The 13,983-nt window shown below is 38.4% G+C and overlaps 1 protein-coding gene across 4 annotated transcripts in view; it reads left to right on the top strand.

Moving 5' to 3' along the window:
- Positions 1-13,983, top strand: part of AP4E1 (adaptor related protein complex 4 subunit epsilon 1) — a 71,662-nt gene that overhangs the window by 51,247 nt on the left and 6,432 nt on the right. For 3 of the 4 annotated variants that reach the window (XM_082616888.1, XM_082616886.1, XM_082616885.1), the window contains 2 exons: positions 1,971-2,229; positions 12,472-13,029. In XM_082616888.1, coding sequence (XP_082473014.1) covers positions 1,971-2,229; positions 12,472-13,029 — 817 coding nt within the window. The remainder of the gene's footprint in view (positions 1-1,970; positions 2,230-12,471; positions 13,030-13,983) is intronic. The other variant, XM_082616887.1, reaches the window with a different exon arrangement.

Below are 13,983 nucleotides of genomic sequence, written 5' to 3'. Positions count from 1 at the left end.
ACTTTCTGTATGTAATGCATGACAGTGAAAATTTATGTTGATAATAGGCATGTATGCAGGCTCCTTTTTCTTCCCTTTCTCATTTTTGCCTGTTACTGTGGGTTGAATTCTCTGGGAAGTGCATTCCAAGATGGAATTTAGCATGCAGAATATTAAGGAGTGCCCTTGGCATCAACAACTGTGGAAGGAAAGGAAAAGAAGAGGGTTTGGGCAGAGGAAGAGGTGAAGAAGCAATGCAGTGCCAACAACAGTGTCTGCTGACCCCATAGGACGCTCTGAAGCTAGAATGGCCCATCTGAGCTGTCCTGAGTTAGGCTAAAATGGGTGGCCAGGACTCTGTACTTCTGTTCATCAGTTATTGGATATGGGCTGCCCTGGAAAAGGGCATGATCTGCAATTGAGGTGCCTCTCTGCAACTGAGGCAAATCCCTAAGGGTGCTGTGCTCCTAACAGCTGCGCCAATAAAGTCCTTCATTGAAGGGGGATCTGGATGGAACATCCCAAGGTCTACCACACCTATCTTTTTTTAGTTAAACTAATATTTAAATCATTTGGGGAGTTGCTCTTTTTTATCCCCCCCCCCTAATAATTAAAGGATATGTTTTGGTAAACAGGGTTACAAAAAGCACAGTAATCCTGCTGTGGGCATTCATGAATCCTTTTGAGTTGTTGCTGTTGAGCACCCTAGAAATGCTGGGGTCATTTTAGGGGTTCCCCTGGTGACTTTTTTGTCCGCTCACACAAGATCAACCGGTTTTCTTCTAAGAGGTTTGATAGATAACTAACAGTTTTGTTTTTTTTTAACTTTTTAGAAAACTCTTTGGTACCTGAAAGAAAGGGACAAATGAAGATATTTGTAAAGGAACATTCATCAGTAAAATTCATTGAGTAGGAATGGACTAATTCCCTATAGGGCATTCTTTATTAACATTAGACTTTCTTTCAGCCAGTTGGTACTTAATAGCATTAGTTCTTCACTCAGTATGAAGTATAATGATCTGTTTTTGTTTCTGGCATACTACAGAAAATCAAACTGACCATGATTCCAACAAATTAAAATGGAATAATAGTTATTACAGATATTTCTGAATCCTTCTTTTAGATTCATTTCATGATCTGCCTATCGTGTAGTACAAATTTTAAAAATTCAGTTTTGGATCATGAGAGGGATACTTAAATGAGCCAGTGCCAAGGACACATGGTTCTTATATGAAAACAATAGAGGCAGTCTTTGGCTGTTTCAGCCTGCACTTATGATTCACAGCTGTAGCTTTTGGGACAACAGTAGGTGAGTCCTAATTCTAATCACAACTTTATTCTTTTTCATCTCAGGTATAAAAAAACTTCTAACCTTCATGCTTTTTCCAAAAATACTACTGTTTTCTTCTACAGATCAAACCTCATTCATTTTTATAAATGTACATTTATAATAGTTGAAAGTGTAGCTTGTGCTCACATTAAGAAAACCTTGTGGATTAAAGGTAAATTTACACATAGGAGTAGATTTGAATGATTTTTTTTTTTGCTCTCAACAGGATTTTATGTAGTGAATTTATGTAGTGTTAATTCCTTCACTGAGTGATTATAGGTATGAAACTTACATCATTTCTGATCTTTAACCCATCAGAATTAAAGGTATTTTTGAAAAGTCAATAGGTGAAAGGAACTGATTTACAGTAGTTCTATTTTTGGACATCTTATTCAAGGAATTAAATGAAAATTAAATAATCTGAAATTTTTAACTAAGTCTAGAGTTCTGTTGCCTTAAATCTTTTGGCTGGAGAGTTAGAGGAGGTTGGCTATAACTAAAATAAAATCTAAAGATCTAGGTTTTATTTCTGGCACGTAGAATATAATATGAAAGCTATTTCTAAAAGGTCATGACAATGATGTGTTTTTAAAAACGCCTCAAGAAGGTAACTGTTTAGCAATTATTTAAATTGACTTGATTTCATTATCAATCTCCTTAGGACAAATAGCTTGAAGCTGGAAGGTATAAAGAAATTGTGGGGGAAAGAGGGCTATCTTCCCAAGAAGGAAAGCAAAACTGGTGATGAAACAGAAGCTCTGCCTGTCCCTCAAGAGAATATAATAATGGAGAATGTAGATCAAATTATAACAAAAAACGATCAATCTCAAGCCCTTACCCAACCTAAAGAAGAGAAAGAAAAGCAGCTGCTGGCATCATCATTATTTGTTGGACTAGGATCAGAAAGTACAATCAATTTGGTAAGTAGTCAGTTATATTCCTTTGAGAATCTGTATTCCCTGTTTTGAACAAAAAAACTGGCTCTACAAAAGCTCATGACTGTTATCTATACACATGGTAGGAATGGCTTCCCCAGCTCCAGAGCCACCAGTGACATACCTTTTATATTCCTGAAAGAGAAATCTAATTGGCTCAGCTTCAGTCAGGTATTCTCTTTAGTCCAGTCAGTTGGGGCAAGAGTCCGGGTCCAAATTAAGTTAAAAATAGGACCATGTGTATTCTCACCCCCATTGGTGGAGAGGACAGGTCTCAGTGGAAAGGGGACTTGATGGAAATATTACCAATAGTAATAGTTCAACAATATTGATATGTCTATGGAAAAAATACTTCTTAAAATGGTATTTTTAATAGTGAAAAAGAGGAATCAATTTTGATATCCTAACAGGAGAATTGGTAGATAAATTATATTAGCTCTGAATATTACTTCGTCATTAAAAATGATAAATACTGCATTGTAAAATTAATACTTATATATTAAGCAAAAAAAGCAGAATATGAAGTTTTACTTATACCTTGCTTAAAACTGTTAAGATAAAAGTATATTGAGGTTGAAAGGAATAATACAAAAATGAAAATTATATTCAGACGTTATGATTATTTTCAAAACTTTTTATGCCGATATATTATTCTCTTAGTAAAAAAATGAAAAAATGGAGTGAAGGACAAGTGCTATTTTTGAGTATCTGAGAATTCCACATGTAATTTTCTGTTTGGTGGGCAGATGATCCCACCTAGTGCAAAACTGTGATTAGAGCTATATTTTCTTCAGTTTTACATCATCACAGTTCTTTCATCCTCCATTTCCCTTGGTTGAATTTCCCTTCATCTCTATCAACACTAGGCCAGTCTCTAGGCTACACTCTTTGCCTGTCATCTCTTTCTTTTCCAGACCCCACTTTTTTCAGACTTGATATTCCTTTCTAAGAAAAAGCAAATTTAGCCTAAAAGTATTAATAAGTATCTTAATGCTGTTTCAGTCAGCATTTGTAGTTCAGCAGCAGAGTGACTGATTTTGGGTCTTTGAGCTGTTCCAGCAGGCTGTGCTGAGGGTACCAGAGAATGACCTGGCACTGATAGGGCAAGTTCTCAGTGGTCAGAGTGCATCAAGTTCAGAGTGCATCCAGGCTTATGGAGCCCTGATTTGTGAACCTCATTGCTGATGTTGAAGGATTCCTGCCTTCTCAACGAAGTGCATAGCTTTCAGTTAGAGTCTTTCTCTGGAGAACATTCAGGGTGATAAATTAATTACCAGACTTTTTTGTGGTGGGCTTGAAATCAGAAATGTAATTAGGATGTTTTTCTATTTAAGTTAGGTTAAATCCTTTTTGGGTTACCCCTTAACATTTTTCTTTTCCCCTCAGCTATCACTAAAATAGTTGAAAAAAAAAAGAAAAGAGATATTTCCCTGTTTTATGGGGCCATGAATTCTGTGAGGAGCTATAACTCAGATGGCACCTTGCAGAAAGGAGGGGAAGCAAATAATTACATAAAATTAGCATGTATTCTCTTACCCCTCATCCCCAACTTTTCCTCTCTCACTCGGGCAAAGCAGGCAGGATTGGCACTGGATATGCTTCATCTGTATCATAAGTCCTTCTGCATGGCTGCTTTTCTCTAGCAATCCTATTCTCTTCTGATTTTTCTAGTGTTTAAGGTTCTCAGTTACATAGATCTAGGCTGTATTGAGTATTTCATTTTAACGAGCTTTTAGGTCTGTGGTCCATTCTGAGTTAATTTTTTTACATAGTTCACTGTAGGGGTTAAGGTGTTTTTTTTTTTTTCTTCCCATCTTTGCCTTTTATTTCACCTTCATTTAAAAAAGTATTTTCTGGGCTTCCCTGGTGGTGCAGTGGTTGAGAGTCTGCCTGTCGATGTAGGGGACGTGGGTTCGTGCCCCAGTCCGGGAGGATCCCACATGCCGTGGAGCGGCTGGGCCCGTGAGCCATGGCCGCTGAGCCTGCACGTCTGGAGCCTGTGCTCCGCAATGGGAGAGGCCACAAAAGCGAGAGGCCCGCGTACAGCAAAAAAAAAAAAAAAAGTATTTTCTCTGGGTTGTGAACCTGAGGTTGACTGTTTCTTTTTTTTTTTTTTACATCTTTATTGGAGTATAATTGCTTTACAATGGTGTGTTAGTTTCTGCTTTATAACAAAGTGAATCAGTTATACATAAACCTATGTTCCCATATCTCTTCCCTCTTGTGTCTCAGTCCCTCCCACCCTCCCTATCCCACCCCTCTAGGTGGTCACAAAACACCAAGCTGATCTCCCTGTGCTGTGCGGCTGCTTCCCACTAGCTATCTATTTTACATTTGGTAGTGTATATATGACCATGCCACTCTCTCACTTTATCACAGCTTACCCTTCCCCCTCCCCATATCCTCAAGTCCATTCTCTAGTAGGTCTGTGTCTGTATTCCCGTCTTACCCCTAGGTTCTTCATGACATTTTTTTTTCTTAGATTCCATATATATGTGTTAGCATATAGTATTTATCTTTCTCTTTCTGACTTCACTCTGTATGACAGACTCTAGGTCCATCCACCTCACTACAAATAACGCAATTTTGTTTCCTTTTATGGCTGAGTAATATTCCATTGTATATATGTGCCACATCTTCTTTATCCATTCATCTGTTGATGGACACTTAGGTTGCTTCCATCTCCTGGCTATTGTAAATAGAGCTGCAATGAACATTTTGGTACATGACTCTTTTTGAATTATGGTTTTCTCAGGGTGTATGCCCAGTAGTGGGATTGCTGAGTCATATGGTAGTTCTATTTGTAGTTTTATTTATTTTTTTTACATCTTTATTGGCGTATAATTGCTTTACAATGGTGTGCTAGTTTCTGCTTTATAACAAAGTGAATCAGTTGTACATATACATACGTTCCCATCTCTCTTCCCTCTTGTGTCTCCCTCCCTGCCACCCTCCCTATCCCACCCCTCTGGGTGGTCACAAAGCACCGGGCTGATCTCCCTGTGCTATGCTGCTGCTTCCCACTAGCTATCTATTTTACATTTGGTAGTGTATATATGTCCATGCCACTCTCGCTTTGTCACAGCTTACCCTTCCCCCTCCCCATATCCTCAAGTCCATCCTCTAATAGGTCTGTGTCTTTATTCCTGTCTTATCCCTAGTTTCTTCATGACATTTTTTTTCTTAAATTCCATATATATGTGTTAGCATATGGTATTTGTCTTTCTCTTTCTGACTTACTTCACTCTGTATGACAGACTCTAGGTCTATCCACCTCATTACAAATAGCTCAGTTTCGTTTCTTTTTATGGCTGAGTAATATTCCATTGTATATATGTGCCACATCTTCTTTATCCATTCATCTGATGATGGACACTTAGGTTGCTTCCATCTCCTGGCTATTGTAAATAGAGCTGCAATGAACATTTTGGTACATGACTCTTTTTGAATTATGGTTTTCTTAGGGTATATGCCCAGTAGTGGGATTGCTGGGTCATATGGTAGTTCTATTTTTAGTTTTTTAAGGAACCTCCATACTGTTCTCCATAGTGGCTGTACCAATTCACATTCCCACCAGCAGTGCAAGAGTGTTCCCTTTTTTCCACACCCTCTCCAGCATTTATTGTTTCTAGATTTTTTGATGATGGCCATTCTGACCGGTGTGAGATGATACCTCATTGTAGTTTTGATTTGCATTTCTCTAATGATTAATGATGTTGAGCATTGTTTCATGTGTTTGTTGGCAATCTGTATATCTTCTTTGGAGAAATGTCTATTTAGGTCTTCTGCCCATTTTTGGATTGGCTTTTTTGGTGTTTTGATGTTGAGCTGCATGAGCTCCTTGTAAATTTTGGAGATTGATCCTTTGTCAGTTGCTTCATTTGCAAATATTTTCTGCCATTCTGAGGTTTGTCTTTTGGTCTTGTTTATGGTTTCCTTTGCTGTGCAAAACCTTTTAAGTTTCATTAGGTCCCATTTGTTTATTTTTGTTTTTATTTTCATTTCTCTAGGAGGTGGGTCAAAAAGGATCTTGCTGTGATTTATGTCATAGAGCGTTCTGCCTATGTTTTCCTCTAAGAGTTTGATAGTTTCTGGCCTTACATTTAGGTCTTTAATCCATTTTGAGCTTATTTTTGTGTATGGTGTTAGGGAGTGTTCTAATCTCATACTTTTACATGTACCTATCCAGTTTTCCCAGCACCACTTATTAAAGAGGCTGTCCTTTCTCCACTGTACCTTCCTGCTTCCTTTATCAAAAATAAGGTGACCATATGTGTGTGGGTTTATCTCTGGGCTTTCTATCCTGTTCCTTTGATCTGTATTTCTGTTTTTGTGCCAGTACTATACAGTCTTGATTACTGTAGCTTGGTAGTATAGTCTGAAGTCAGGAAGCCTGATTCCTCCAGCTCTGTTTTTCTTTCTAAAGATTGCTTTGGCTATTTGGGGTCTTTTGTGTATCCATACAAACTGTGAAATTTTTTGTTCTAGTTCTGTGAAAAATGCCAGTGATAGTTTGACAGGGATGGCATTGAATCTGTAGATTGCTTTGGGTAGTAGAGTCATTTTCACAATGTTAATTCTTCCAATCCAAGAACATGGTATATCTCTCCATCTATTTGTATCATCTTTAATTTCTTTCATCAGTGTCTTATAATTTTCTGCATACAGGTCTTTTGTCTCCTTAGGTAGGTTGATTCCTAGATATTTTATTCTTTTTGTTGCAATGGTAAATGGGAGTGTTTTCTTAATTTCACTTTCAGATTTTTCATCATTAGTGTATAGGAATGCCAGAGATTTCTGTGCATTAATTTTGTATCCTGCTACTTTACCAAATTCTTTGATTAGCTCTAGTAGTTTTCTGGTAGCATCTTTAGGATTCTCTATGTATAGTATCATGTCATCTGCAAACAGTGACAGCTTTACTTCTTCTTTTCCGATTTGGATTCCTTTTATTTCCTTTTCTGATTGCTGTAGCTAAAACTTCCAACTCTATGTTGAATAAGAGTGGTGAGAGTGGGCAACCTTGTCTTGTTCCTGATCTTAGTGGAAATGATTTTAGTTTCTCACCATTGAGGACAATGTTGGCGGTGGGTTTGTCATATATGGCCTTTAATATGTTGAGGAAAGTTCCCTCTATGCCTAGTTTCTGCAGGGTTTTTATCATAAATCGGTGTTGAATTTTGTCGAAAGCTTTCTCTGCATCTATTGAGATGATCATATGGTTTTTCTCCTTCAGTTTGTTAATATGGTGTATCACGTTGATTGATTTGCGTATATTGAAGAATCCTTGCATTCCTGGAATAAACCCCACTTGATCATGCTGTATGATCCTTTTAATATGCTGTTGGATTCTGTTTGCTATTATTTTGTTGAGGATTTTTGCATCTATGTTCATCAGTGATATTGGCCTGTAGTTTTCTTTCTTTGTGACATCTTTGTCTGGTTTTGGTATCCGGGTGATGGTGACCTCGTAGAATGAGTTTGGGAGTGTTCCTCCCTCTGCTATATTTTGGAAGAGTTTGAGAAGGATAGGTGTTAGCTCTTCTGTAAATATTTGATAGAATTAGCCTGTGAAGCCATCTGGTCCTGGGCTTTTGTTTGTTGGAAGATTTTTAATCAGTTTCAATTTCAGTGCTTGTGACTGGTCTGTTCATATTTTCTGTTTCTTCCTGATTCAGTCTTGGCAGGTTGTGCATTTCTAAGAACTTGTCCATTTTTTCCAGGTTGTCCATTTTATTGGCATAGAGTTGCTTGTAGTAATCTCTCGTGATCTTGTGTATTTCTGCAGTGTCAGTTGTTACTTCTCCTTTTTCATTTCTAATTCTATTGATTTGAGTCTTCTCCCTTTTTTTCGTGATAAGTCTGGCTAATGGTTTATCAATTTTGTTTATCTTCTCAAAGAACCAGCTTTTAGTTTTATTGATCTTTGCTATCGTTTCCTTCATTTCTTTTTCATTTATTTCTGATCTGATCTTTATGATTTCTTTCCTTCTGCTAACTTTGGGGTTTTTTTGTTCTTCTTTCTCTAATTGCTTTAGGTGCAAGTTTACGTTGTTTATTCGAGACGTTTCCTTTTTTTTAAGGTAGGATTGTATTGCTATAAACTTCCCTCTTAGAACTGCTTTTGCTGCATCCCATAGGTTTTGGGTCGTTGTGTCTCCATTGTCATTTGTTTCTAGGTATTTTTTTATTTCCTCTTTGATTTCTTCAGTGATCACTTCATTATTAAGTAGTGTATTGTTTAGCCTCCATGTGTTTGTAGTTTTTACAGATCTTTTCCTGTAATTGATATCTAGTCTCATAGCATTGTGGTCGGAAAAGGTGCTTGATACAATTTCAATTTTCTTAAATTTACCAAGGCTTGATTTGTGACCCAGGATATGATCTATCCTGGAGAATGTTCCATGAACACTTGAGAAAAATATGCATTCTGTTGATTTTGGATGGAATGTCCTATAAATATCAATTAAGTCCATCTTGTTTAATGTCTCATTTAAAGCTTGTGTTTCCTTATTTATTTTCATTTTGGATGATCTGTCCATTGGTGAAAGTGGGGTGTTAAAGTCCCCTTCTATGAATATGTTACTGTCGATTTCCCCTTTTATGGATGTTGGTATTTGCCTTATGTATTGAGGTGCTCCTATGTTGGGTGCATAAATATTTACAATTGTTATATCTTCTTCTTGGATCGATCCCTTGATCATTATGTAATGTCCTTCTTTGTCTCTTGTAATAGTCTTTATTTTAAAGTCTATTTTGTCTGATATGAGAATTGCTACTCCAGCTTTCTTTTGATTTCCATTTGCATGGAATATCTTTTTCCATCCCCTCGCTTTCAGTCTGTATGTGTCCCTAGGTCTGAAGTGGGTCTCTTGTAGACAGCATATATATGGGTCTTGTTTTTTGTATCCATTCAGCCAGTCTGTGTCTTTTGGTGGGAGCATTTAATCCATTTCCATTTAAGGTAATTATCGATATGTATGTTCCTATTCCCATTTTCTTAATTGTTTTGGGTTTTTTATTGTAGGTCTTTTCTTTCTCTTGTGTTTCTTGCCTACAGAAGTTCCTTTAGCATTTGTTGTAAAGCTCGTTTGGTGGTGCTGAACTCTCTCAGCTTTTGCTTGTCTGTAAAGGTTTTAATTTCTCCATCAAATCTGAATGAGGTCTTTGCTGGGTGGAGTAATCTTGGTTGTAGGCTTTTCTCCTTCATCACTTTAAATATGTCCCGCCAGTCCCTTCTGGCTTGCAGAGTTTCTGCTGAAAGATCCGCTGTTAATCTTATGGAGATTCCCTTGTGTGTTATTTGTTGTTTTTCCCTTGCTGCTTTTAATATGTTTTCTTTGTATTTAATTTTTGATAGTTTGATTAATATGTGTCTTGGCGTATTTCTCATTGGATTTATCCTGTATGGGACTCTCTATGCTTCCTGGACTTGACTATTTCCTTTCCCATATTAGGGAAGTTTTCAACTATAATCTTTTCAAATATTGTCTCAGTCCCTCTCTTTTTCTCTTCTTCTTCTGGAACCCCTGTAATTCGAATGTTGGTGAGTTTAATGTTGTCCCAGAGGTCTCTGAGACTGTCCTCATTTCTTTTCATTCTTTTTTCTTTATTCTGCTCTGCACTAGTTATTTCCACTATTTTATCTTCCAAGTCACTTATCCATTCTTCTGCCTCAGTTATTCCGCTATTGATCCCTTCTAGAGTATTTTTAATTTCATTTATTGTGTTGTTCATCATTGCTTGTTTCCTCTAGTTTTTCTAGGTCCTTGTTAAATGTTTCTTGCATTTTCTCTCTTCTATTTCCAAGATTTTGGGTCATCTTTACTATCATTATTCTGAATTCTTTTTCTGGTAGACTGCCTATTTCCTCTTTATTTGTTAGTTCTGGTGGGTTTTTACCTTGTTCCTTCATCTGCTGTGTGTTTTTCTGTCTTCTCATTTTGCTTATCTTACTGTGTTTGGAGTCTCCTTTTTGCAGGCTGCAGGTTTGTTGTTCCCGTTGTTTTTGGTGTCTGTCCCCAGTGGCTAAAGTTGGTTCAGTGGGTTGTGTAGGCTTCCTGGTGCAGAGGACTAGGACCTGTGTTCTGGTGGATGAGGCTGGATCTTGTCTTTCTGGTGGGCAGGTCCCCGTCTGGTGGTGTGTTTTAGGGTGTCTGTGGCCTTATTATGATTTTAGGCAGCCTCACTGCTAATGGGTGGGGTTGTGTTCCTGTCTTGCTAGTTGTTTGGCATAGGGTGTCCAGCACTGTAGCTTGCTGGTCGTTGAGTGAAGCTGGGTGTTGGTGTTGAGATGGAGATCTCTGGGAAATTTTCGCTGTTTGCTATTACGTGGAGCTGGGAGGTGTCTCGTGGACCAGTGTCGTGAAGTTGGCTCTCGCACCTCAGAGGCACAGCACTGACTCCTGGCTGCAGCATCAAGAGCCTTTCATCCACATGGCCAGCCCGCTGTCCCCATGACTGTTACGGCTTCGGCTGCCGGGGCCCCTCAAGAGCCGGCAGCCTCAGTGAGGCCGCCCTCCCCTCAGGCTCCGGGGCAGTTCCATGTCGGCGGAGGGAAGAGACCCCGAGCCAGGAGTTTCAGCTCTGCGGAAACCGACTGTTTCTTTTCTTTAAGTAATTTAACAAAGATGTCTCTCTGGTGTCTTCTGGCTTGTGTAACTTCTAACTAACAGCAGATTAGACAGTGCAGAAGAAAAGATCAGGGACTTCCCTGGTGGTCCAGTGATTAAAACTCCACACTCCCAATGCAGGGGGCCCAGGTTTGATCCCTGGTTAGGGAACTAGATCCTACATCCTACAACTAAAGATCCTGCATGCTGCAACTAAAAGATCCCACATGCTGCAAAGAAGATCCCGTGTGCCACAGCTAACATGCAGCACATCCAAATAAATAAATAAATAAATAAATATTTTTAAAAGTAAAGATCATACACTTGAAGACAAAGTAATAGAAACTATCCAAAATGAAACACAGAGAGAACGAAAAGACAAAACAGAAAACAACCCAGAGCATCAGTGACCTGAGGAACAATATTGAACAGTCTAATGTACATCTAATTCGAGTCCCATGGCTACTGGAAATGGAAGTCCTCCTCTCCCTCAAACCCTCAACTTTTAAAATTAATTAATTAATTAATTAATTTTGGCTGCAGTGGGTCTTCTCTAGTTGTGGCGTTCGGGCTCTCTAGTTGCATTATACAGGCTTTAGAGCACGTGGGCTCAGTAGTTGTGGCACATGGGCTTAGTTGCGGTATGTGGGATCTTACTTCCCCAATCAGGGATCAAACCTGGAGCGCGGAGTCTTAACCACTGGACCTCCAGGGAAGTCCCCCAACTTGTTTTCATTTTTGTGTTAATATAATGTTAGTTCTTGTTTGATGGCTTCTGAATTGAAAGGTAAGAGACAAACTTAGCTGCTGAGACTTGGAACAGAGCTAGAATTCTGGTTAACTAGAATCATGTGAAGGATGGCCACTCAGTGTTAAAGACCCCAGGAGGATGAACTTAAAGTAGACCCAGTCTACTGCACTGATTCTACATAGAACTTTGTGAGGCAAGGGGGCACTTGAGCCATCACTCTTCTTAGATGGATTCGCAGACATTTCCTTGGGAGGCTTAGCTCAAGAATGGCAAGTTTGCTGTTCCCATCTCCTGAGTCTGTACCAAACATCACTAGTTACTTTTAGAATTCTTTCTTGCTATGTGTTCCAGTCACCCACACTAGCTGTTTCTTGAGGTGAAGTCAGTTTTTCTTCCCTGCTTATCGACTCACAGGTCATGAAAACAGGATTATTATAGATTACTGAACCAAAGTTTGACCCATCCCTGTATTTGAGGGTATCTTAGCTTCTACAGCACAACTCTGGAAACTCAAAAAATGGCTAGCTTTCTCACTGTTTTTAATTTGTGCAGTTCTGTACTCTAGTTTTCTTAAGTCTAACAAGTTTTTAGAATTGTTCATTATTGACTTTTTGACCTTATTTCTGTTTCTTATTTTATGTGTTTTTAGTGAGAAATAGATATAGCTTACTAGTTCAAAGTTATGTAGCTGTCAGAATTTTAGGACTTAACATTTTATTCATCTCTGAATTTTTGTTAATCTATGCTTTATAGGTAGAACCTTAGCAAGTTAGTACATTGCTCATTTGAAATTATAAAAAAAATTTAAAACTCATGACTTAGTAGAATGGTTTCTTTTTCTATTATTATGTTTTATCTTTGCAGCTAGGAAAAGCAGATACCCTTTCTCACAAGTTCAGAAGGAAATCAAAAGTCAAGGAAACCAAAAGTGGGCAAACAACCACTGCTCAAAATATGACTCGTTCTTCCTTTAGTTCTTCATCAAATGTGACTTATGAAGAAGACTATTACTTGGATCATTTGCAGGATAGAGGAGACAAAGAAGTAAAGAAATTTTCTCTTAATTCAGAACTTTTAGATTCTGAGTCACTCACAGAACTGCCCTTGGTTGAGAAAATCTCAAATTGCAGGCTGTCTACACCCTCTTTGTTTGCTGATAACAACATGGAAGTTTTTCACCCTCCTCAGTCCACTGCAGCCTCAGTTGCCAATGAAACCTCTTTAGCTGCTTCTTTGTTGGAAGAAACTACTGAACACGTGCATTCAGATCTTATGGAGGTCTGTAATAATGAAACCATATCAGTGTCTTCTTACAAAATTTGGAAAGATGAGTGTTTGTTGATAGTCTGGTCAATTTTTAATAAGAGTGCTTCAGAACTGAAAAGTGCTAACTTAGAAATTGCTCCTGCAGAAAATTTCAAGGTAAGACAATGAATTACTTAATGTTTCTTAGTGTAAGAAACATTACTTAGTGTTTCTGCTGTTGACTCATCTGATAGCTTGTAAATTTCTCCCACATCCTTCTTTCCTCTTTAGCAAAAACAGTGAAAGGTGTGACAGATTGTTTTATTATTTTAAGTAGGAAAAATTTATTCAAAAGAGACAAGGAAGCATACTAAAGATGTATTGGGGAAGACTGAGAAAACTGACCCAATTTCTTCCATGAGCTAGAATGTATTGAATGGGATTCTACCTGGGCCTGACCTGGGCAGAAGTTCCTGACTGTAGATGTGCATTAGAATCACCTGTGGAACTTAAAAACACAAAACAAAACCCAATTCAGTTGTCTGAGCTTTAGTACCAGAGCTTGAGTAAGGGTGGAGAATGAGAGGGAAAGATTTTTTTTTTTTTTGCACTCTCCTAGCTTTAAAAATTTGGTGCTAGGGACTTCCCTGGTGGACAAATGGTAAAGAATCCACCTTCCAATGTAGGGACACAGGTTTGATCCCTGGTCCGGGAACTAAGATCCCACATGCCCCAGGGCAACTAAGCCTGCGCACCACAACTACTGAGCTCATGTGCCTCAACAAGAGCCCGCGTGCAGCCAACTATAGAGCCCGCACGCCCTGGAGCCTATGCGCCACAGCTAGAGAGAAGCCCGTGCACCACAGCGAAGAGCCTGCATGCCGCAATGAAAGATCCCGCATACCTCAACAATCCCACATACCTCAATGAAGATCCTGCATGCTGCAGCTAAGACCTGATGCAGCCAAAAAAAATAAATTAATTAAAAAAAAACTGGTACTAGCTAGTATTGAGAGCCACATGACTAGAGTTTAATCTGTTTTTTGTTGTTGTTAAACCATACAGACATTTTCATTGTAATACCATTTGTTACATAATTCTGACCTATGTATTATTATTTCTTAATTATCT

Source organism: Mesoplodon mirus (genome assembly GCF_964341445.2).
Source record: "Mesoplodon mirus genome assembly, chromosome: 4".
In the NCBI taxonomy this organism is placed as follows: domain Eukaryota; kingdom Metazoa; phylum Chordata; class Mammalia; order Artiodactyla; family Ziphiidae; genus Mesoplodon; species Mesoplodon mirus.
Note: the sequence above shows the minus strand (reverse complement) of the source record. Positions and strands in the feature narration are given on the sequence as shown.